Consider the following 26840-nt stretch of genomic DNA (forward strand, 5'->3'; position numbering starts at 1 on the left):
GGTGGCGCGAAAATATACAGTAGTGGAGGTGGAGGGAAAATATACAGTAGTGGGGGGCGCATGGTCGCTGGCACAATCCGACTGGAGGTGGGTAATTCCGATGTAGTTCTGGAGGCGCTGTCGAGTAATGTAAAACAATAAAATTATACTGTAACAATCTAACAATATACATGAAATGCCCCCAAATTGAATACCCCATCAAACGATTTAATACACTGATATTATTTTTTATACATCGATTAAAGATAGAAATCCAGGCGGTCCAGAGGAAAACCGGGGCAAACCAAGATTGCGTGTGTGTCATATAAACTAGTGCACCATTATATAATAAACATGTCGCATTCTTTTATCCAAATAATGTGCTTGCCAGATATAGGCTGAGTATTGGAATTGACCTATATGACACGTAAAGTGCTCGACAGACTGCAAGAAGAGGGAGGGAGAGAGAAGGAGGAGAAAACGGAGAAGGTGGGGGGGTATTAATTATAATCGAGTCGTTTATGCGTGGCACCAGTGTGGATAACAAACAGCTAGATGTTATGCAATTATTCATCTCAAGAAAAATTATGAATTTGACATTTTTACTTCAAATATCGATTTTTAACAACGTGTATTTAATGTAAACATTTGTTGGCGATTTTTTTTAATTGAGCAACATAGCCATAGAGGCACATCTTGGGAAAAATTGAACGTAACCATCGTCCATACATCGAGGAGGAAGGAAGAGTGTCTTTTGGTAGAGGGGTTTCAAGGCGTGGAAAGTGCGTGAAACAGCATACACTCATCCGGCCTGTGCTACTCTGAGAAGCCAGGAGCTGAAGTTTGAAGGTGCAGAAGACTCGCTATGGCGGTAAACTTGGACAAGGAAGCGTACTACCGCCGAATCAAGCGCTTATATGGCAATTGGAAGGTAAACGGCACGTTTTGAAACTATTTTTTTGTATAGGTGTGGGTAAAACTCGTAAAATCATGCTCTAGCTTAGATGCTGATACTGGCGGATAGCCGCGTTTTTGAAGTGCGTGGTTGACTTTGTTTTCGGCATGAGTGAGTGCCATGGTGGTGTTGCACAGAAGCGCAAAAAGCACCCAACAATGAGCGGAAGGCCTCACTTTGATTATATAGGTAGACTTCCATGCATGAAACACTACTGTGGATTTAATACATTCAGGAGATCTTACACATCCTAACAATGATATCTACAACATTGCCACTTATTCTGCATTGTATATTATTCACCAAGTTATCTATTCATTCGCGTAGCTAGCTAGCCAGACAGTCATTTACTAGTATCTGGCACTGTGTGTGGCACAACCACTTTAGCTCGTTGCCAGTCTAGCCAGCGTTAGCTAGCTAGCAAATTATGAATTCATATTCTGGGTTGTACATCTAAAATACAATGCCAAAGAACCATTGTCAAAAAATCCCATGGTAATCTTCACTAACTAGTTGCTTCTTGTTCACATGCCTAACTAGCATCAGTAAACATGCTAGCTAGCTAGCTAGCCAGCCAGCCAGCCAGCAACTATCCAGGGCGGGCCTTAGGGTGCATGGCCCGCCCTACCGTAGCTCCTTGCCCATCAAAATAAAATATTCCAATATGAATACTTTCTTTGACTGAGACACTCCCTGAAAGAAAGACACATCAATCCCAGATAAAGCATCTGAGAAGGCAGGGCAAACCCTTTTTGGAGATGTCTGGTATACAAATTAAAAATAAATCTCATTCAGCAGCTGTTAAACCTGATTTTAAGTACAATACCCCATTGGAAATTAATGTTGAAAGCCCCATTTATATTCCTAATACCAAATATGCAGAAACAGTTTGATATATTAAAAACTTAAATATAAACTGCGTTCAAAAGTTCGGGGTCACTTAAAAATGTCATCGTTTTTGAAAGAAAATTATTATTATTATTTTTTGTCCATCAAAATAACATCAAATTGATCAGAAATATAGTGTAGACATTGTTAATGTTGTAAATGACTTGTAGCTGGAAAAGGTGGATTTTTAATGGAATATCTACATAGGCGTACAGATGCCCATTATCAGCAACAATCACTCCTGTGTTCCAATGGCACGTTGTGTTATCTAATCCAATTTTATTATTTTAAAAGGCTAATTGATCATTAGAAAAACCTTTTGCAATTATGTTGGCACAGCTGAAAACTGTTCCTATTAAAGAAGCAATAAACATTGCCTTCAAATAGACTAGTTGTGTATCTGGAGCATCAGCATTTGTGGGTTCGATTACAGGCTCAAAATGGCCAGAAACAAAGAACTTTCTTCTGAAACTCGTCAGTCTATTCTTGTTCTGAGAAATTAAGGCTATTCCATGTGAGAAATTGCCAAGAAACTGAAGATCTCGTACAACGCTGTATACTACACCCTTCACAGAACAGCGCAAACTGGCTCTAACCAGAATAGAAAGAGTGGGAGGCCCCGGTGCACCACTGAGCAAGAGGACACATACATTAGTGTCTAGTTTGAGAAACAGACGCCTCACAAGTCCTCAACTGGCAGCTTCATTAAATAGTACCCGTAAAACACCAGTCTCAACGTCAACAGTGAAGAGGCGACTCCATGATGCTGGCCTTCTAGGCAGAGTTGCAAAGAAAATGCCATATCTCAGACTGGCCAATTAAAAATAAAATATTAAAATGGGCAAAAGAACAGACACTGGACAGAGGAACTCTCAATATCACGCTGAAGTAGAACAAGGTGTTGTAGATATAAGCCTTCTATCTTTTGTAATTGTGGATGTTGATTTCAGGAGGCTGGCATCACCAGAAAAGGGAACAAACCACTTTTTCTGTGGTATCAACAACGACAACAGTTGGCTTCTATTTAAGTGATAGTTTGACTGGTGTGTGGCCAGCAGTGGAGGCTGCTGAGAGGAGAATGGCTCATAATAATGCATCAGAGCCATGTGTTTTGATGTATTTGATACCATTCCGCTTGAGCCAATACCATGAGCCCGTCCTCCCCAGTTAAGGTGCCACCAGCCTCCTGTGGTGGCCTGTGACTTTTTAGAGAGACCACCCGAATGATCAGTGCCATTTGAGAAATAAAACTATAGTTGTGTCCTGTGACCCCCCCCCCCCCCCCCACCGCCTCCAGCGAGTATGACAAAATCAACAGTACAAAACCAACAATATTTATTTGCTTTAAGTAATTGATCTTGTATAATCGTGTTGACTTAACTTTTATACTAACATCACCAATCTGAGGTAAAAGTAATGTGTAATACCCCCCCCCATTTCAAAGTGGTCAAAACGTGTATGTAATGTAGTAACACATACTGTCGACATGGAAAGTAGCATAATATACATGAATTACATATGGCAAAAAAACAATTATTTTCTATTTATTTAATAATAATAAATGTACCCCCATTTTTCTCCCTAATTTCGCGATAGCCATTTGGTAGTTAGTCTTGTCCTATCTCTGCAACTCCCGTACGGACTCGGGAGAGGCGAAGGTCAAGAGCTGTGCGTCCTCCAAAAACAAGACCCCGTCAAGCTGCACTGCTTTTTGAGACGATGCTCGCTTAACCCGGAAGCCAGCCGCACCAATGTGTCGGAAGAAACACCATACACCTGACGACTGTGTAAGCATGCATTGTGCCCTGCCCGCCACAGGAGTCGCTAGAGCGCGATGGGACAAGGACAACCCGGACGATCAAACCCTCCCCGGAGAACGCTGGGCTAATTGTGCGCCACCTCATGGCTCTCCCGGTCGCGGCCTGCTGCAACACAGCCTGGGATTGAACCAGTGTCTGCAGCTAGCACTGCGATGCAGTGCCTTAGACCACTGCGCCACTAGGGAGGCCCACGGCAAAATAATTATCCTGATTTTGCATGATAGTAAATAAAGCAAACTCACAGATTTCTTTTCAATAATCACATTTCTCTCTAGTTTAACCATTTTAGAGATGCTCTTATGCACAATTTTAACCAGGGGCTCTAGAAAGAGCGCCCATAGTGACTGTGCAACAGCCCATTCATTCGACTTCCCAAATCTGAGCGAGCAAAAAAGCGGCCCCCTGTCTCAATGTGTAGCCTGATGCTGTGTGGACAAAAAGAGTGTGGCATGTCATACTCTTTTTGACCAGACAGCATCAGATACATGGGCTATTTCTAGTAAAACAGAGGGCCGTGTTTCGCTCCTTTGGTTGCTTTCTCCGGTGAGATCGTTTCAGCCACTCTTCGGATGCTGGAATTATTTTTGACGAACGTTCAAAGGTAACCTGCTTTTTAAAGCGATTTGTTTGACAATCGGATGAAAACATCATGACTAGTTGTGTTCATGCCACATTAAAACAGAATTTTTTTTTTTTTACAGTTAAATGATGTCTTTACTATAAAACCCATTTGAAAAATGTCAATGCCCATCCAACTGATTCGTTCTGGTGCCGGACCTGCAACTATCGAACATCAGAAAGCTGGACATGTTCAAACTAGCGCAATAGCTAGCCGTTGATTTTGTTACGTGCACAGTGCACTTTTATTATTTTTGGGGCACGCAATGATTAAGCTCATCCCCTGCATTTGAATGCCAACCAAGCTAGCTAACTAGCAACTTGCTCTCGAGCTACATTGAGATACTACTGTATCTATAGCAATAGATGGCTATAAAACTTCAGTTTGTTCTTAACTGGTTAGCTAGCTAGGTTGTAGCTTGCTAGCAATTTTTCCGTACTTAACACCTGCACTCAAATAGAACAACCGGCAAACTGTCAACCAAAACTCACAACTGTGGCTAGCTGTACTTGTTTTGCTCATTGTTTAACTTAGAACTATGTTAAAACATTCTTGTATTATTAATCAATTATTTATTTTGTTATTTTTCTCTATCAGAAAGGAGAAGATGAGTTTGGCAAAGTGGATGCCATGGTGGTCTCTGTTGGTGTGGACGAGGAGATTGTATACGCCAAATCCACTGCCCTGCAGGTAAAACTCATGAACCTTACCCCTATCCTGGAGTTATTCCTAACTCTGTGAGCTAATCAGGGAAAACTCTGGACCCCAATTGTAGGCTGTAGCTGGGGCCTGGAGTCATTTGGGTCCGGTCAGGAAAATATGTCTCCTTGACAACTTGTTGCATAGTCTGACTTCAAATCGTGTGTGCGTGCGCTCATTACATGTGTGTTATGACTTGTCTAATGAAGACGTATAGCTGGTTTACACTCAAGCATAAGGCTGGGTGATATATAACTTGATTAATTCTACTTTATCTTTTTTTGCAATATTTTTGTTTTAATGAGCGTTTGACCTCGTCACCTTTGCTCCTTGTGTGCTCTTTGCACATTCCCATTCCCACCAGATATCTGTATATAACGATGAGATGCTCATGTCTCTGCCCTAAGATTTGTAGTCGTTGTCCCAACGGCGGGCAAGGCAGGCAACAAGCTTAGATCTAAAATAAACCCGTTAATGCATAGGGCTTATTTTTAACCGGATTTTATTTATGTATTTAAAAAAACATTTTTTTTTTTTGCAAGCGTGAAATGTCTCGCTTCGGTTCTTCCTCTCTGTTTACATACACACCAAGCCCCTCCGCCTGCCACTTACAACAACAGAGATGGAGAGATCACTTTCTCTCTGACAAGCTGTTTCAACTCACTATTTGCATTTGAGATTTAGTCCAACAGAATAGGTCATATGGACACCGAAACACATTGAGACGTCATTTGACTGTAATTGAAAAGTTAACCTTTATAATGATACCCTTTGTCTCAACTCATCAAATTGCGCTCAGAGCCGACACCACTAAAATGGGAGTGTCACTGAACATTGATTCTGGAAAATGTATGCTCAGTTTGTGGCATTGCGTTACTACGTACGGCTAGCAGCATTTTAGCCAAAGACTTTTATACTAGCTGTCAAGTCTGTCTTTTATAAATGTGCAATAAGTATTAAAAACATTTTATAGAATGAAATGTCAACTCATTCTAAAAAAATAAAGCAGGCCATTTGATTTCAGTATCTGAACGTGGCTTGGGTGGAATCCAGCTTCTCATACCTTCATACCAACTTTGTGCCATACAGGGATGTACTGTAATAACGGCATGGAACACAATGTTTTTTTTTTTTTTTTTTTTTTCAACCCCTGCTGAGCCTTTATAATCCGAAGGGTAGCAATGCTTACATGTAAAATCCCATAGAGAATGCTAACTAAATGCTAACGATGTGAACATGCGCCGAATACAACGAGTGTAGACATTACCGTGAAATGCTTACATACAAGCCCTTAACCAACAGTGAAGTTCAAGAAGAAGAACATATTTACTAAGTAGACTAAAATAAAAAGTAACACAATAACGAGGCTATTGTACAGGGGGCACCGGTACCAAGTCAGTGTGCGGGGGTACAGGTTAGTTGAGGTAATCTGTACATGTAGGTGGGGGTGTTGTGACTATGCTTAGATAATGAACAGCGAGTAGCAGTGTACAAAAGGAAGGGGGGTTGGGTTGTCTGTAAATTGTCCGGTGGCGGTTTTATGAATTGTTCTGCAGTCTTATGGCTTCAGGGTAGAAGCTGTTGAGGAGCCTTTTGGTCCTAGACTTGGCGCTCCGGTACTGCTTGCTGTGCGGTAGCAGAGAAAACCGTCTATAACTTGGGTGACTGGAGTCTCTGACAATTTTATGGGCTTTCCTCTGACACCGCCTATTACATAGGTCCTGGATGGCAGGAAGCTTGGCCCCAGTGTTGTATTGGGCCGTTCGCACTACCCTCTGTAGCGCCTTACGGTCAGACGCCGAGTAGTTGCCATACCAGGCGAGGATGCAACCTGTCAGGATGCTCTCAATGGTGCAGCTGTAGAACCTTTTGAGGATCTGGCGACCCATGCCAAATATTTTCAGTCTCCTGAGGGGGAATAGGTTTTGTCGTGCCCTCTTCCCGACTGTATTGGTATGTATGGACCATGATAGTTCGTTGGTGATGTGGACACCAAGGAACTTGGAACTCTCGACCCGCTCCACTACAGCCCCGTCGATGTTAATGGGGGCCTGTTCGGCCCGCCTTTTCCTGTAGTCCACGATCCTTTGTCTTGCTCACATTGAGGGAGAGGTTGTTGCATTTCACCTGTCTCTGACCTAAAGCATTTGCAGGACAGACATCCCAGCTCAAAGTTATACAAGTAAATAAAAAAGCACAGTTTGCTACACACACAAAGCACATATTAGACAGCAAGGCTCTTGATCCAGTAGGGGATTCTCTGCTGATACCAAACAGAGCTTGGTTTTGGAAGAAGCTAAGCACTTAGTTAGATCATTCATGTTGGCTATCAATCCAAATGCACAAATGCGGAGCATTTAGCACATTTTAGACATTTAACTTAATAGTTCTAGGGTATTTAGCTGGCAAACCTTTTATTTGTGAATTTCATGCTGTAACTAGGTCATCTGGCGCGTGCTACGCAACAATTGGGGATTCGAACCGGCAACCTTTCGGTTACTGGCCCAACAGTCTTGACCACTAGGCTACCTGTTTGGGAGCTGTGTTCATTGTCTAAAATGCCTGCTTACAAGAATTTAAGTCATTATTAGTGAATGGCCATTATGCATGATTCTGGTCAAATGTTTACAAAAAGTGGGTCTTATGGTTGTGGAAGGCTTATTTAGCCTAGGTAGAATTTTCGCAAACCCTGAATTCATTAGGTTATTCCTGACTGTTTGAAATGCAGTGTGTTTGACCCTTTAATTGTACGACAAAGCTTATTTCGAGAGAACATTAAACCATAAGTTTGAAAAAAAAATAAAAATCTATATATGATTTTTAGGCCACATCGCCAAGCCCTACTCCAGCATAAGCGACCGTTTCAGAGAATGACATATATGCTCTTCTCCTCCTCTCTTCCCTTCCTCTTTTCTGAAGACATGGCTGTTTGGCTATGAGCTGACCGACACCATCATGGTGTTCTGTGAGTCTAAGATCATCTTCCTGGCCAGCAAGAAGAAGGTGGAGTTTCTGAAACAGGTGGCTGTCACCAAGGGCAACGAGAATGCCAATGGGGTTCCGCCAATCACACTGCTCGTCAGGGAAAAGGTAAACACCGCTTGGTAGACGCGGCATGGTCTATCACTGATTGGCTGTCAGTGTTGATGCATCTTTCCCCGACATGCCTGTCCTTTGTAATGTGTGACACATCAAGTCCGTGTGGTTGTTGTAAGTCTCATAGCCATTTGTAATTGCCAAGTTGTGTGAGAGCGAGACCTTATCAGCTCATGTTTGTGAGCGCTTGTGTTTTTGTGGGAGGGGAAAGCCTGTGTGTGAGTGCTCACTCGCTCACATGAGTGTGTTCAAGCTTGTTGGTATAACTCTCTCTCTCTCTCGCCCGCCTGCCTGCTTGCCCCTCAGAATGAAAGCAACAAGGCTAACTTTGAGAAGATGATGGAGGCGATCAGGGCCAGTAAGGAGGGCAAGACTGTAGGTGTGTTCAGCAAGGACAAGTTCCCCGGAGAGTACATGAAGAGCTGGAATGACATGATCACTGCTGAGGGCCTGGAGAAGGTGAGAGAAAGGAGGGAGGGAAGAAGGGATGATGGGGTGTGTGTGTGTGTGTGTTAGCAGGCCTGAAAATCCGACCCGTGGATATGACTGTGATGTGCTCGTCTACGTGTAATGCGAAAGTACTTACTCATTGTTTTGTGGATCCTCATATAGTTTAACCCCTTCCTCCACCTCTTATTTTTCCATAGGTGGACATCAGTGCAGTAGTGGCCTACACCATGGCTGTGAAGGAGGATGGGGAGCTGGCTTTGATGAAGAAAGCTGCAGCCGTCACCAGCGAGGTCTACTCTAAGTTCTTCAAGGAGAGGGTCATGGAGATCGTGGACGCGGATGAGGTAAGGGGAAGGACACGAGAGAAGCTCTAGGTCCTGTTTGAGTACTTTTAAAATCCTTCCTTTCTTCTTTCCTTTCTCCCTACCTTCCTTTCTCCCCTGGAGTAATCACTGGCCCAACACCAGCTTTCACCACTCGAGTCATGTCAGATCAGTGCTATCTTTCAAATTAGGAAGAAAGGATGCATTTTCAAAGTATTGGAACCGGGCTAGACTGGCCTGAGAGAACATCATACAGCAAACATAGATGTAAGCTTCACAGTTTACGTCCAAATAGTTTTGAATCCATTCCATTCCTTTCCTTTCTTAACAGTGTGTCCCTATGTGTCTGCCCTAAACAGAAGGTGCGCCACAGTAAGCTGGCGGAGTCTGTGGAGAAGGCCATCGAGGAGAAGAAGTACCTCGGGGGAGCGGACCCCTCCACGGTGGAGATGTGTTACCCCCCTATTATACAGAGCGGCGGCAATTACAGCCTCAAGTTCAGCGTCGTCAGGTAATAGGTCAATCGGGCAGTTTGCTGCTTCACTGACTTGTGGCTGCGAAGTCGTCAATCTTTCATTTTATCCCCTTTTTCTTGACCAGAAAGACACACACAACCTGTCACAGCAGACTCCTTTTTCTAAAACAGTATAACCTCTATCAACCCATTATACCCCCCATGTTATAATTATTGTATACATCTGTTCTAACTCCCTATGACAGTGACAAGAACCACATGCACTTCGGGGCCATCACGTGTGCCATGGGCATCCGCTACAAGTCCTATTGCTCCAACCTGGTCCGGACCCTAATGGTGGACCCCCCACAGGAGATGCAGGACAACTACAGCTTCCTGCTACAGGTGGAGGAGGAGCTGCTCAAAGAGCTGAAACATGGTGGGTGAAGGATGGCGGGAGAGAGAGTGTGTGTGTGATTGGGGGGGGGGGGGACATCAGTTTGGAGCTGCCCGAGGGGCGAGAGGGCTGTGGATGAGAGGGAGTGTGTTTGTGGGATAGGGTACACGTGGTTGCTGTAACCGGACCCCTTTTTTCTTCTTAACCTTTTTGTTCTTTTGTAGGTGTGAAAATCTGCGACGCGTACAGCGCCGTGCTGAACTACGTTAAGAAGGAGAAACCAGACCTGGCGGCCAAACTCACCAAGAACCTCGGGTAGGACGCGCCGCGACACGCACCCGTTCGTTCTCTCTCTCTCTCGTTCTTAACTTCTGCTCCCCATGTGCCCGTGTGTTTATTGTGCGGCCCCTTTCTCTCCCCCTGTTGTAGGTTTGCCATGGGGATAGAGTTCAGAGAGGGCTCCCTGGTCCTGAACAGCAAGAACCAGTACAAACTGAAGAAAGGTGAGAAAACAAGTCACTGTACTGTCTTACGGAGTAGGTTACTTTGTAGGCACGGTTGTGTGTCTCAGACGGAGGCAATTTTAAGTGGTGTGTGTGTGTAGAGCGGACGCTTTCATAACTGTGAGTTACTGTGTGTGTGTTTTTAGGTATGGTACTGAGCATCAGCCTGGGTTTCGCTGACCTGGTGAATAAGGAGGGGAAGAAGGAGGAGCAGAAGAAATACGCCCTGTTCATAGGAGACTCTGTACAGATCAACGAGGTAGGAGAGGGGGGGGCAGATAAAATATGCCCTGTTCATAGGAGACTCTGTACAGATCAATGAGGTAGAGGAGAGAGAGATGGGGGGGGGGCGCAGATGAAATATGCCCGGTTCATAGGACACTACAGATCAACGAGGTAGGCGAGAGAGATGTGGGGGGCGCAGATGAAATATGCCCTGTTCATAGGAGACTCTGTACAGATCAACGAGGTAGAAGGGGGGGGGGGGGTACAACTCGACAAAGTAGGGGTCACACACACGTTTATAAGGACTATTTGTGGACCAACAATTGATTCCCATTCAAAATCCTATTTTCCTTAACTCCTAACTCCAACCCCTAAACCTAACTTCTAAACCTAACCTCTAATCTTAAAATAGCTGTTTTTGTGAGGACCGGCAACATATCCTCACTTGTTATAATTTTCCATGGTTTACTATTCTTGTGAGGACCTCTGGTACTCAGAGGTATAGTAAAACCGGTACACACACTTTTGTTTAATTTTTGCAAAGTCTTTACAGAGTCAAATGTCTAGTTCTGTCAATATAATTTTTGATATAAGCACATTGACAGTAGTAAACAACAAAAAAAACAGTCCAAACATTCTGTGTGTGTGCATTTAAAATGTCTGCGTATCTTGTAGGATGATCCAGCCACAGTTCTCACACCGGTCAAGAAGAAGTTAAAGAACGTTGGAATTTTCCTAAAGGTACGAAAGATGACCACCGTCTCTCTCGGATTCTTGTTTCACTCTGTCCCTCTCCAACCCTGAAAGATGCACATCTATTTCATATATTAAAATGTTTCTTTTAGGGCTCTATGCCCTCTTAAACTGTTGCGTTGACATGCTATCTTACACTTTAAAATTCTTTATCAAACAGAGTATCTATAAAACACTGTTTGTTCTCTTCAGAACGATGAGGAAGAGGATGAGGAGGAAGATGCAGACGATGCAGAGGAGCTACTGGGGAAGGGAGCGCGTGGACAAGCTTTACTTCAGGACAGGACTAGGGTGTGTTTGTGTTTGTCTGTGTTCTTGAGAGAAATTCCCTGTACTTAAAACCATCTCAGTTTGTGTGTACGAGGTGAAGGCTGTTTGATTGGTCAGAATGTGAGGGAACACTGTTATTTGATTGGTCAGAACGAGATGACGGCGGAGGAGAAGAGGCGGGCTCACCAGAAGGAGCTGGCCAATCAGGTGAACGAGGAGGCCAAGCGACGTCTGACGGAACAGAAAGGAGAGCAACAGGTCCAGAAGTAAGTGAACGAGGGGAAAAGAGGAGTGGAGGTGATGGAATGATGTTTGGAAGGAGGGAGATGGGAGGATGCTGGTTAGTTAATAAGGAGTGGAATGGAGCGATGAGAGGTGGTAGAATGTGTATAATTGGGGAGAGATTGAAAAATGGGGATGGGAATTATGTTATGGGGATTTATATGGTGTTTTGTTTGTCTAAATGGCCTATGGTAGAACATTTGTGTTTAGAGTTTTCTGAACAAAGTCTGTGTGTGCTTCAGACTGTCTAAAAGCATGTTTTTAATTAATGATTTATATTAAATTATTCATGATTTCACTTTCTCCGTTTTTATGTAAATGCACTTTCCAAAAATGTGTGGCGGTACCAAATGAATTGAATGTTTAAATTAAGTATTTCCCTGTGTCTTCGTCCTCTAGGTCCAGAAAGTCCAATGTCTCCTACAAGAACGGCTCTCAGATGCCTCGAGAGAAAGACATTCGAGATATGAAGATCTTCATCGATAAGAAATACGAGACTGTCGTCATGCCCGTCTTCGGCATCGCCACCCCTTTCCATATCGCTACCATCAAGGTACCTGACACACACTCTAATATCGTGCACTCACTCATTCACTCACAAAATGCATATTTGGATTCCTGTGACCTCTTTTCACACAATCGCACAATTCGACCGAATTTGAGACGACACCTATCTGAGGTAAAATTAGGCATTTCTGTGTGTGTGTGTGTGTGTGTGTGTGTGTGTGTGTGTGTGTGTGTGTGTGTGTGTGTGTGTGTGTGTGTGTGTGTGTGTGTGTGTGTGTGTGTGTGTGTGTGTGTGTGTGTGTGTGTGTGTAGAACATCAGTTCGTCGGTGGAAGGAGACTGGACCTACCTGAGGATAAACTTCTATGTTCCCGGCAGCTCTCTGGGACGCAACGAGGGCAACATTTTCCCCAACCCTGACGCCACCTTCGTCAAAGAAATGTAAGAGGAAATTAAACATATTTTGTGTGCGCCCACTTACTGTAGGTTTCACTGCTGTCAAATATAAAGCAGGTGGTAGGGTAGACCCTGTGTGTACATACGTGTATTTGATGTGTTCGTCTTTGTGTCCTGCTGCTGCTGCTATGTCTAACCGTTGCCCCCCCCCTGCAGTACGTACCGGGCGTCGAACCTCAAGGCGCCAGGTGACCCAACTGTCCCGTCCACCAACCTCCAGAATGCTTTTCGCATCATCAAGGAGGTGCAGAAGCGCTACAAGACCCGGGAGGCTGAGGAGAAGGAGAAGGAGGGCATCGTCAAGCAGGACTCGCTGGTCATCAACCTGAACCGCTCCAACCCCAAACTCAAAGACCTCTACATCAGGCCCAACATCGCCCAGAAGAGGATGCAGGGGTCGCTGGAGGCCCATACCAATGGTGAGGAAAGGAGCAGAGTTTAAATTACAATGTAATTGTGAGTCCCTCCAAGAGACTTTGAGCACGAGTTTATGTATAAATGGAACTCTAGGATCAAGGGATTGGAGGAGAATACATATGAATACTACTACTACTACTACTGCTACTACTACAGCACATATGAATAATACTACTGCTACTACTACAGCACATGAATACTACTACTACTACTACAGCACATATGAATAATACTACTGCTACTACTACAGCACATGAATACTACTAATCAATGCACCTGGTAAATAACGTGTGTCTGTCTGTCCAGGTTTCCGCTTCACGTCCGTCCGTGGGGACAAAGTGGACATCCTCTACAACAACATCAAACACTCCCTCTTCCAGCCTTGTGACGGAGAGATGATCATCGTGTTGCACTTCCACCTCAAGGTACCTACCGGTGTTTTGTGTGTTGTGATAAACTTAGGCTTAGTTCATGTCTGATCTCGTATGCGTTTTGTAATCAAGCTGTGGGTATTTTGGATCTATGCTTTTGCCGGTGGCACTTGGAGGGGTCTTAATTTTGGCGTGTGTTTGTGCGTCCATTTTGACTTATCCACCCTCAGAACGCCATCATGTTTGGTAAGAAGCGTCACACGGATGTACAGTTCTACACAGAGGTGGGTGAGATCACCACAGACCTGGGCAAGCACCAGCACATGCACGACCGCGACGACCTGTACGCCGAGCAGATGGAGAGGGAGATGAGACACAAGCTCAAGTCTGCCTTCAAGAACTTCATCGAGAAGGTGGAGACCCTCACCAAGGAGGAGCTGGAGTTCGAAGTGCCCTTCCGGGACCTCGGGTAAGAGCGTAAAGTGATGACATCGCTGCTTGGAAATAACTCCTTTTTTGCATGGACGAATTGCCATTGAGGACTTCCACCATTTTAAAGTAGTGAACTGGGTGTGACTTTCTATTGGGGTCAGCCAATTAATTATACTTGTGAGCAAACATTCCATAAACTGCAGGAGGCAGTAAATCGCCAACCTTGGATTTATTCCTTTTTTAAATCCCACTCCAGCTGGCAGTCGTCTAAGTGTATGGGTAAGAGAGGGATGGAGTAAAATGGACTTCAAATATATGCACACGTGGCTAAGTCGCTTCGGATAAAAGTGTCAGCTAAATGGCATTTATTATTATCATTATGGAGAGGAGTTGAATGATATTGGCAGGGTAGGGCACTATGAGAAGGGGAGTGTGTGCTACAGCCATATAACTTGTATATGCCCCACCAGAACCTAAAATATAAGCTTGTTTTACTCCAGTGTTTGTAAACAAACTGTATAGCCTCAAAACCCTGTTTAAAACTACAATTTTGATATCTTGGATGGTCTGTCCTTGCATCTTTACCTCTGTTTATGAATTTGAGAGTGGTTACTCTACATGTCTGCCTGCCGGCCCCCCCCAGGCTTGCCTGGGCAAGAACCAATGAAAACAGGCAGCTGGTCATTGTCGTTAATGACCAAGTTTTCTGCACTTAACTATGATTAGTAGTAGTATTCACATGTGCTGTAGTAGTAATAATATTAATCTGTCCTGTAGAGAAATGGTGCGTTGAGCTCAGAAAACAACCAAACTAAATGGAATTCAAATACTTGAACCGATGTCGGTCAATTGGTTATTTCAAATTTTGGTTATTAGCTTAGCGTTGGTGTTTTACATTTCTCCAGGCCCATCCCCTCAGCTTTTTACTAAAACAGAGGAGGACGCCCGCTTTAATTGTTTCAATTGAGGGTTCTAGCTTTAGGGGTGGGGAGCACGGAGTTGGGTGTTCAAGTAATAAATTGTATAGAACAGTGTTAAAGTTTGAAGAATATCAGACTTGTTGAGGACATTAACTGAATGGTTGTGTGTGTTCAGATTCCAGGGTGCCCCCTACAGGAGTACCTGCCTGCTGCAGCCCACATCCAGCTCCCTGTGTAACACCACTGAGTGGGTGAGTGCCTACTACTACTACTACTACTACTACTACTACTACTACTACAGCACATGAATACTACTACTACTACTACTACAGCACATGAATACTACTACTACTACTACAGCACATGAATAGTACTACTACTACTACTACTACAGCACATGAATACTACTACTACTACTACTACAGCACATGAATACTACTACTACTACTACTACAGCACATGAATACTACTACTACTACTACTACAGCACATGAATACTACTACTACTACTACAGCACATGAATACTACTACTACTACTACAGCACATGAATACTACTACTACTACTACTACAGCACATGAATACTACTACTACTACTACTACAGCACATGAATACTACTACTACTACTACTACTACAGCACATGAATACTACTACTACTATAGCACATATGAATACTACTGCAGCACATATGAATACTACTACTATTACTACAGCACATGAATACTACTATTACTACAGCACATGAATACTACTACTACTACAGCACATGAATACTACTACTACTACTACAGCACATGAATACTACTACTACTACTACAGCACATGAATACTACTACTACTACTACTACAGCACATGAATACTACTACTACTACAGCACATGAATACTACTACTACTACTACTACAGCACATGAATACTACTACTACTACTACTACTACAGCACATGAATACTACTACTACTACTACAGCACATGAATACTACTACTACTACAGCACATGAATACTACTACTACTACTACTACTACAGCACATGAATACTACTACTACTACTACTACTAAAGCACATGACTACTACTACTACTACTACTACATCACATGAATACTACTACTACTACTACAGCACATGAATACTACTACTACTACTACAGCACATGAATACTACTACTACTACTACTACAGCACATGAATACTACTACTACTACTACTACAGCACATGAATACTACTACTACTACTACAGCACATGAATACTACTACTACTACTACTACAGCACATGAATACTACTACTACTACTACTACAGCACATGAATACTACTACTACTACTACTACTACTACAGCACATGAATACTACTACTACTATAGCACATATGAATACTACTGCAGCACATATGAATACTACTACTATTACTACAGCACATGAATACTACTACTACTACAGCACATGAATACTACTACTACTACTACAGCACATGAATACTACTACTACTACTACTACTACAGCACATGAATACTACTACTATTACAGCACATATGAATACTACTACTATTGCAGCACATATGAATACTACTGCAGCACATATGAATACTACTACTACTACTGCAGCACATATGAATACTACTACTACAACTGCAGCACATATGAATACTACTACTACAACTGCAGCACATATGAATACTACTACTACAACTGCAGCACATATGAATACTACTACTACAACTGCAGCACATATGAATACTACTACTACAACTGCAGCACATATGAATACTACTACAACTGCAGCACATATGAATACTACTACAACTGCAGCACATATGAATACTACTACTATTACAGCACATATGAATACTACTACTATTACAGCATATATGAATACTACTACTATTACAGCATATATGAATACTACTACTATTACAGCACATATGAATACTACTACTACTGCAGCACATATGAATACTACTACTACAACTGCAGCACATATGAATACTACTACTACAACTGCAGCACATATGAATACTACTACTACAACTGCAACACATATGAATACTACTACTACAACTGCAGCACATATGAATACTACAACTGCAGCATATATGAATACTACTACTATTACAGCACATATGAATACTACTACTACTGCAGCACATATGAATACTACTACTACAACTGCAGCACATATGAATACTACTACTACAACACATATGAATACTACTACTACAACTGCAGCACATGAATACTACTACTACAACTGCAGCACATATGAATACTACAACTGCAGCACATATGAATACTACTACTATTACAGCACATATGAATACTACTACTACTGCAGCACATATGAATACTACTACTACAACTGCAGCACATATGAATACTACTACTACAACACATATGAATACTACTACTACAACACATATGAATACTACTACTACAACACATATGAATACTACTACTACAACTGCAGCACATATGAATACTACAACTGCAGCACATATGAATACTACAACTGCAGCACATTTGAATACTACTACAACTGCAGCACATTTGAATACTACTACAACTGCAGCACATATGAATACTACTACTATTACAGCACATATGAATACTACTGCTACAGCACATATGAATACTACTACTACTGCAGCACATATGAATACTACTACTACTACTACTGCAGCACATATGAATACTACTACTACTACTACTGCAGCACATATGAATACTACTACTACTACTGCAGCACATATGAATACTACTACTACTGCAGCACATATGAATACTACTACTACTACTACTGCAGCACATATGAATACTACTACTACTACTACTGCAGCACATATGAATACTACTACTACTACTGCAGCACATGAATACTACTACTACAACTGCAGCACATGAATACTACTACTACAACTGCAGCACATGAATACTACTACTACAACTGCAGCACATGAATACTACTACTACAACTGCAGCACATATGAATACTACTACTGCAGCACATATGAATACTACTACAACTGCAGCACACATGAATACTACTACAGCACATATGAATACTACTACTACAACTGCAGCACATATGAATACTACTACAACTGCAGCACATATGAATACTACTACAACTGCAGCACATATGAATACTACTACAATTGCAGCACATATGAATACTACTACAACTGCAGCACATATGAATACTACTATTACAGCACATATGAATACTACTACTGCAGCACATATGAATACTACTACAACTGCAGCACATGAATACTACTACTACAACTGCAGCACATATGAATACTACAACTGCAGCACATATGAATACTACTACTACAACTGCAGCACATATGAATACTACTACTACTACTGCAGCACATATGAATACTACTACAACTGCAGCACACATGAATACTACTACAGCACATATGAATACTACTACTACAACTGCAGCACATATGAATACTACTACTATTACAGCACATATGAATACTACTACAACTGCAGCACATATGAGTACTACTACTATTACAGCACATATGAATACTACTACTGCAGCACATATGAATAATACTACAACTGCAGCACATGAATACTACAACTGCAGCACATATGAATACTACTACTACTACTACTACTACTACTACATTTACATTTAAGTCATTTAGCAGACGCTCTTATCCAGAGCGACTTACAAATTGGTGCATTCACCTTATGACATCCAGTGGGACAGTCACTTAACAATAGTGCATCTAAAACTTAGGGGGGGGTGGGGTGAGAGGGATTACTTAACCTATCCTAGGTATTCCTTAAAGAGGTGGGGTTTCAGGTGTCTCCGGAAGGTGGTGATTGACTCCGCTGTCCTGGCACTATGAGAGGGGAGTTTGTTCCACCATTGGGGGGCCATATAACAGTTTTGACTGGGCTAAAAGCGGGAGCTGTACTTCCTCAGTGGTAGGGAAACTGTATAGCAGGCCAAAGGTGGATTAAAACGCAGTGCCCTTGTTTGGGTGTAGGGCCTGATCAGAGCCTGAGGTACTGAGGTGGTTCCCCTCACAGCTCCGTAGGCAAGCACCATGGTCTTGTAGCGGATGCGAAGCTTCAACTGGAAGCCAGTGGAGAGAACGGAGGAGCGGGGTGACGTGAGAGAACTTGGGAAGGTTGAACACCAGACGGGCTGCGGCGTTCTGGATGAGTTGAAGGGGTTTAATGGCACAGGCAGGGAGCCCAGCCAACAGCGAGTTGCAGTAATCCAGACGGGAGATGACAAGTGCCTGGATTAGGACCTGCGCCGCTTCCTGTGTGAGCAGGGTCGTACTCTGCGGATGTTGTAGAGCATGAACCTACAGGAACATCACCGCCTTGATGTTAGTTGAAACGACAGGGTGTTGTCCAGGATCATTGAGGTTCTGGCGCTCTGGGAGGAGGACACAATGGAGTTGTCGTAACCGTGATAGAACAGTGTTAGATCATGGAACGGGCAGTCCTTCCCCGGGAGGAAGAGCAGCTCCGTCTTGCCGAGGTTCAGCTTGAGGTGGTGATCCGTCATCCACACTGATATGTCTGCCAGACATGCAGAGATGCGTGTCGCCACCTGGTCATCAGAAGGGGGAAAGGAGAAGATTACTACTGTGTCGTCTGCATAGCAATGATAAGAGAGACCATGTGAGGTTATGACAGAGCCAAGTGACTTGGTGTATAGCGAGAATAGGAGAGGGCCAAGAACAGAGCCCTGGGGGACACCAGTGGTAGACGCGTGGTGAGGAGACAGATTCTCGCCACGCCACCTGGTAGGAGCGACCTGTCAGGCACATGAATACTACTAGCGTACTACTACGCCATGAGATGCCCAACTCGGAGAGGGTGGAGAGGAGGATCTGATGGTTCACAGTATAAGGCAGCCGATAGATCTAGAAGGATGAGAGCAGAGGATGAGAGAGTTAGCTTTAGCAGTGCGGAGCGCCTCCGTGATACAGAGGAGAGCAGTCTCAGTTGAATGACTAGTCTTGAAACCTGACTGATTTGGATCAAGAAGGTCATTCAGAGAGAGATAGCGGGAGAGCTGGCCAAGGACGGCACGTTCAAGAGTTTTGGAGAGAAAAGAAAGAAGGGATACTGGTCTGTAATTGTTGACATCGGAGGGATCGAGTAGGTTTTTTCAGAAGGGGTGCAACTCTCGCTCTCTTGAAGACGGAAGGGACGTAGCCAACGGTCAGGGATGAGTTGATGAGCGAGGTGAGGTAAGGGAGAAGGTCTCCGGAAATGGTCTGGAGAAGAGAGGAATAGGGTCAAGCGGGCAGGTTGTTGGGCGGCCGGCCGTCACAAGACTACGAGATTTCATCTGGAGAGAGAGGGAGAAAGAGGTCAGAGCACAGGGTAGGGCAGTGTGAGCAGAACCAGCGGTGTCGTTTGACTTAGCAAACAGGATCGGATGTCTCGACTTCTTTTCAAAATACTACTACTAGTCATCTGCAGAGAGGGAGGAGGGGGGAGGGGGCGGAGGATTCAGGAGGGAGGAGAAGGTGGCAAAGAGCTTCCTAGGGTTAGAGGCAGATGCTTGGAATTTAGCGTGGTAGAAAGTGGCTTTAGCAGCAGAGACAGAGGAGGAAAATGTAGAGAGGAGGGATGAAAGGATGCCAGGTCCGCAGGGGAGGCGAAGTTTTCCTCCATTTCCGCTCGGCTGCCCGGAGCCCTGTTCTGTGAGCTCGCAATGAGTCATCGAGCCACGGAGCGGGAGGGGAGGACCAGCCGGCCTGGAGGATAGGGGACATAGAGAGTCAAGGGATGCAGAGAGGGAGGAGAGGAGGGTTGAGAGGCAGAATCAGGAGATAGGTGGGAGAAGGTTTGAGCGGAGGGAAGAGATGATAGGATGGAAGAGGAGAGACTGCGGGGGAGAATACTAAGGTTGGGACGGCACATATGAATACCATCCAACTGGGGCAGTGTGGGAGGTGTTGGATGAGAGCGAGAGGGAAAAGGATACAAGGCAGTGGTCGGAGACTTGGAGGGGAGTTGCAGTGAGGTTAGTGGAAGAACAGCATCTAGTAAAGATGATACTACTACTATTGCCTGCCTTGTGAGTAGGGGGGAAGGTGAGAGGTGAGGTCAAAAGAGGAGAGGAGTGGAAAGAAGGAGGCAGAGAGGAAAGAGTCAAAGGTAGACGTGGGGAGGTAAGTCGCCCAGAACTGTGAGAGGTGACCGTCCTCAGGAAAGGAGCTTATCAAGGCATCAAGCTCATTGATGAATCTCCGAGGGAACCTGAGGGCGATAAATGATAAGGATGTTAAGCACATTGAAAGGGCTAGTAACTGTGACAGCATGGAATTCAAAGGAGCGATAGACAGATGGGTAAGGGGAGAAAGAGAGAATGACCACTTGGGAGAGATGAGGATCCCGGTGCCACCACCCGCTGACCAGACGCTCTCGGGGTGTGCGAGAACACGTGGGCGGACAAGAAGAGCAGTAGGAGTAGCAGTGTTGTCTGTGGTGATCCATATGAATTTCCGTCAGTGCCAAGAAGTGAGGGACTGGAGGGAGGCATAGGCTGAGATGAACTCTGCCTTGTTGACCGCAGATTGGCAGTTCCAGAGGCTACCGGAGACCTGAACTCCACGTGGGTCAACTGCAGCGCTGGGACCACCAGACTAGGCAGCACATATGAATACCACGCGGTGAGCACGTTTGTATGGTCTGTGCAGAGAGGAGAGAACAGGGATAAACAGACACATAGTTGACAGGCTACAGAAGAGGCTACGCTAATGCAAAGGAGATTGAATGACAAGTGGACTACACGTCTCGAATGTTCAGAAAGTTAAGCTACGTAGCAAGAATCTTATTGACTAAAATGATTAAAATGATACAGTACTGCTGAAGTAGGCCAGCTGGCAGTGGGTGCACATTGACACTACACTAATCAAGTCATTCCGTTGAGTGTAATAGTTTCTGCAGTGTTGCTATTCGGGGAATACAGGCTAGCTAGCAGTGTTGTTTACGCACGTATGCGTTAAAAGAACGACAATAGATGGCTACGAACCTAGAAAATCGCTCTAGACTACACAATTATCTTTGATACAAAGCGGCTATGTAGCTAGCTAACAGCTAGCTACGATCAAACAAATCAAACCGTTGTACTGTAATGAAATGAAGTGAAAATGTGATACAACCTGTGAATGCGACCGGGTAGTTGAGTTCTATACAGAAGACGTTGGCTAGCGTTGGTTAGCTGTTGGCTAGCGTTGGCTAGCTGTTGGCTAGCTAGCAGAGTCACCTACGTTAAGGACGACAAATAGCTGGCTAGCTAACCTCAGTAAATTAAGATAATCACTCTAAGACTACACACTCTAAACCTAAACAACACAATTATCTTGGATACTATGATACGATGATACGAAGACAGCAAAGACAGCTATGTAGGTAGCTAACACTAAACTAATCAAGTCGTTCAGTTGAGTGTAAAAGTTTCTCAGTGCAGCTAATCAGTGGACGTTAGCTAGCTGGCTAGTGAAGACTACGTTAGGACGGCAGAAACACATGAATAATTACGCAATTATCTTTGATACAAAGACAGCTATGTAGCTAGCTGAGAAGAAATTGCTAAGATAAGACAAATCAAACCGAGATATAATGAAAAAGTTAAAAAGTTATACTACCCGTTGGAGCGACGTGCAGATGCGACCACTCGCTCCAACCGGAACCGGCACATATGAATACTACTACTATTACAGCACATATGAATACTACTACTATTACAGCACATATGAATACTACTACTGCAGCACATATGAATACTACTACTGCAGCACATATGAATACTACTACTGCAGCACATATGAATAATACTACAGCACATATGAATACTACTACAACTGCAGCACATATGAATACTACTACTATTACAGGACATATGAATACTTCTAATACTATTACAGCACATATGAATACTACATCACATATGAATACTACTACTACAGCACATATTAATAATTCACCTTCACTGATATCGTCAGCAGTACTGCTTGCATTACTGCTTGCATTCTCCACCATGTGTTTTAAACAAAGCTAGGCCTTAGGGCAGATATTTTACTAAAGATCAAATCAACTGCAGCAAATCCTCAGTAGGTTAAAGTTGAGGCTAAAAGGGACATTCAGCAGTACATATGTTCTTCTCTTTTCCTCCTGTTTTCTTCCTTCCCAGCCTCCGTTCGTGGTGACTCTGGATGAGGTCGAGCTGGTTCATTTTGAGCGTGTTCAGTTCCACCTGAAGAACTTTGACGTGGTCATCGTCTACAAGGACTACAGCAAGAAGGTCACCATGATCAACGCTGTGCCTGTCAACTCACTGGACCCCATCAAGGAGTGGCTCAAGTAAGTCAATTGGTTCCGTGTGGCTGTTGGTAGTGTGCCACTAGAGCCGTGGATTTGATTCACACTTGGGTTACCAATGAGAAAATGTAAGCACATCGGTAAAACGCTCTGGATTAAAGTGTCTGCTAAATATCACAAATCAATAAATCTCTTTATGGCCGTATTTGAATGGTTTAGGCTTGTCCCTTTTTAACGGTGAATGGATTTCTTTGGAGTTTCTCGGGAAAGGAATTCAATTTTCAATTGCTATTTGTGTTTTAGCAAAGTTTAACCAAGTGTTTCGCCTAAAGAATAACTACTTTAAAAACCTTTCTCTCTGCCCCCGTGCTGTCTTCCCTCCAGTTCCTGTGATATCAAGTACACAGAGGGGGTCCAGTCTCTGAACTGGACTAAGATCATGAAGACTATAGTGGACGATCCAGAGGGCTTTTTTGAACAGGGAGGCTGGTCCTTTTTAGACCCGGAGAGTGAGGTGAGGGGAGTGTGTGTGTTTGTGAGCGAGCGAGCCAATGATCATTTTGCCAGCAATTTTCGATTTAGTCTTAGTTTCAAAATGGTCACTTCACCCCTACCTACATTTACAAATTACCTCAATTAACGTGTACCTCCGCATACTGACTCTGTACCGGTACCCCCTGTATATCACCTCGTTTTTGTTACTTTTTTTATTTTCCTTTATTTGATTTCGTAAATATTTTCTTAGCTCTTCTTGAACTGCGCTTTTGGTTAAGGGCTTGTAAAGTAAGCATTTCACGGTAAGATCTACACTTGTTGTATTTGGCGCATGTGACATAAAATTTGATTTGAGAAAAATATATAATATATATTTTGTTCTCAATAGTCACATTTGAGTAATTTCTTCCATCGTTCGTTTTAGTGATCAGGTGACACAAACTCTGGACAATTGTGGTCTAGTTTTGGTCACATTTTAGTCAGTGCATATTTTCCATTAAATAATGAATATTGACCTTGTACTTGCATCATGTGTACTTTCAAATAGCCGTGTCCAACTTGGCCTACCATTGCCTCGTATACCTTAGCTGACCTTAGCTGGAAAAATTGTAACAAATGCCAGCCATATTTAACCATATAGCATATAAAGCCTACAGGTTAAACAATTTAGCCTTGATTTTTCTCCCCTTCATACGTGTCGGAGGGGGGTAAATAACAGTGATTTCCTTGAAAGGGGAGAATGAGCTTTCCAACAATGCCAGAAGTAATACGGTACTTTATTCAACAGTTTTTCCAATCGGAAAAAAGCAACCGCAACACACAGTAATAACAACAGCGCTCATGGCAAAATAGAGCTTTTAATGTGATCGGAGCAAAAAATGGCCTCAATTTATTTTTAAGACATTGTTTTCTAATTGAGCTTAGTTCCTTACAATTGCACACCACTTCAAAAGAGTCTGAGAGTGATTTGAAGTGACTGGGAGCTGTGGGTGTGGGAGAGCCAGGTTAACTCTCAATCAGCCCGCTCAACAGAAAGACGTTTTCGGCCAATGAGTGGATTGCATTATATATTCTGCAAAGGGATGCATGCTTATCATTGGACAAAACAGATGAAAAGGAGCTTCATGTCAAATTGAATGTCCATTAGTCTCATATTAAATTCTCGTTACATTTTTGTCAACTAAAATAAAAAGTGATTCGTTTTTTTATTCAGAGCATCTCATCTTGTTATCGTCATTAGTTTTCATCAAGAAAAATAGGTTGTTGACAAAGTGTTTTCGTTATTGTTGACGAAATTAACACTGGTGTGACTGGCGCGTGTGTGTGATTTGAGCTATTATTGCAAGACAGAACATGTGTTGTGTTAAAATGAAGATGTTTGACCATCTGTCTCTTTCAGGGGGAGGGAGCGGAGGATGACTCTGAGTCGGGGGAAGATGAGACATTCAACCCCTCGGCAGACGAGAGCGAGGCAGAGGAGGAAGACAGTGACGAAGACTATGACTCAGAGAGCGAGGACTCTGGTAATGGTAACGAATCATGTTGAGATACGCACACATTTTACTGACACACATGCACACACATCACTTGCGTGGACTCGCTGTCTGACACGCATACAAACACATACAGAGGCTTAGTACTGTGTGTGTGTATATTTCAGACTACAGTGCATCGCTGGGCAGTGAAGAGGAGAGTGGTAAAGACTGGGATGAGTTGGAAGAGGAGGCCAGGAAAGGTGAGTCTACTTTACTTAAATGCCCATTTTAATGTAAGCGGTCCCCCAAGGAGAGAATCATAGCTTACCATTCCTGAAGCAAGAGGTACTATTGTTTGCTTGACCCTGGTATAGAAAAGCCTGAGAAATACCGGAAAATAATACTTAGCTATTCGATGTGAATTGGAAATTCTTCATTCAACGACCCGTGACACTTTTGACCTTTAAAAAAAAAATGTATATGTTTGTTGTTGACACACTTCACATAATGAAAAGGGGCTGTGAAATCTGTTGCAAATTGCTTGGTATTGACACGTCTCCCTCTTCCTCCTCTCCCTCAGCGGACAAAGAGTCTCACTATGAGGACGCGGAGGAGACCTCGTCGGCCAATAGGAAGAGAAAGGGCCGCTCGTCAGCCCCACCCCCCAGCAGCAAGAAGAAACGGCGCCACTGAACGATAACACCACCAGACACGTACACACACACACACACACTGCCAAAACATTGTCAATTCGATCACCCTCTCCTCCCATGCCTCTTCGCTCTGTCACTCCTCTTCATCTTTCTTTCAAACAAAAATACATACACACACACACTATACAATGTGTATATAGAGGTAGCACCCCCATGCGTTTGTATTAGGCATTGAGTGTCTTGATTAAAATGGGCATATCGTACCTGGCAACCGACAAACTCCATCCATCTTTTTTATTTTGTTCTCTTCCTTCCTTCATTCCTCCTTCCTTTCCTTTGGCAACTCTAACTCTCCTGTTTTCAGGGGCCAGGTACATATGTGTGTGTTGAAAGTTTTTTTTATTGCAAACCATTGGTTTTCTGGTAAACTGTTTCTGAACTAATAGATCTAGTAAGCAGTGACGATGATATACAGTATCTTCTGCCAAGCGTTTTATAAGACTTTGTGAAAACTAAGAATACTCCCTTTCCTTTCCTCCTTCCCCATCGCTCTGTCACAATCCATCTATTCCCTTGCTCTTTTATCTTCTTGGACGCATTTTATTTGTTGAAAGATTTATGTTCATTTTTGGAGGGCAGATATCAATATTCAGTTTTTGATTCAGTTTTCCAATTCCTTTTTTTAATGGGGGTTTGTACAGACCGACACACACAGACACACTCACAAACCCCACACTGTCGCTTTCCCTTCCCTCCTTTCCTACCCTCTCTCCCTTCCTATCCTCTCTTTTTTGTTCATCCTGGATAGGTAGACTGTTGTATTGTTAATAAAAAAAATCCAGATTTTCTTTGTTTGGGTAATAAAATTGAAAAGGAACTATTTTTGTCCATTTTGTTAATTAAAATGTCACTATCAATGCTACCTATGAATTACTATGAAATTGATAAACCATTTATCGTGCTACATGGTTCACTTCCAAGTTGGCTGGCTGCATTCTCCGCCACCTAACCGAACAAATTAGTACTAGAACAATTACAATTGACATGTGATAATAATGTGACCAAAAAAGTAATATAAAGTGT

General features: G+C 43.2%; 1 protein-coding gene across 2 annotated transcripts; it reads left to right on the top strand.

Moving 5' to 3' along the window:
• The first annotated feature begins 457 nt into the window (after nt 1–457).
• Nucleotides 458–26634, top strand: LOC124014242 (FACT complex subunit SPT16). Of its 2 annotated transcripts, none has more exons than XM_046329048.1 (24): nt 458–910; nt 4859–4951; nt 7880–8050; nt 8363–8515; nt 8704–8850; nt 9189–9340; nt 9550–9722; nt 9905–9995; nt 10110–10183; nt 10330–10442; nt 11084–11149; nt 11354–11452; nt 11582–11697; nt 12113–12266; nt 12533–12660; nt 12832–13094; nt 13399–13517; nt 13694–13932; nt 14991–15066; nt 23007–23176; nt 23519–23648; nt 25029–25152; nt 25290–25364; nt 25685–26634. In XM_046329048.1, the coding sequence occupies exons 1-24, from the start codon at nt 845–847 to the stop codon at nt 25795–25797; spliced, it is 3105 nt and encodes a 1034-aa protein (XP_046185004.1). In that variant the 5' UTR covers nt 458–844; the 3' UTR covers nt 25798–26634. The 2 variants fall into 2 exon arrangements, with proteins under 2 accessions (XP_046185004.1, XP_046185003.1); XM_046329047.1 differs by having other exon boundaries at nt 459–910; nt 25029–25158.
• Nucleotides 26635–26840: the final 206 nt, after the last annotated feature.

The sequence above is a fragment of the Oncorhynchus gorbuscha genome, linkage group LG25 (assembly GCF_021184085.1).
Source record: "Oncorhynchus gorbuscha isolate QuinsamMale2020 ecotype Even-year linkage group LG25, OgorEven_v1.0, whole genome shotgun sequence".
Classification (NCBI taxonomy): Eukaryota; Metazoa; Chordata; class Actinopteri; order Salmoniformes; family Salmonidae; genus Oncorhynchus; species Oncorhynchus gorbuscha.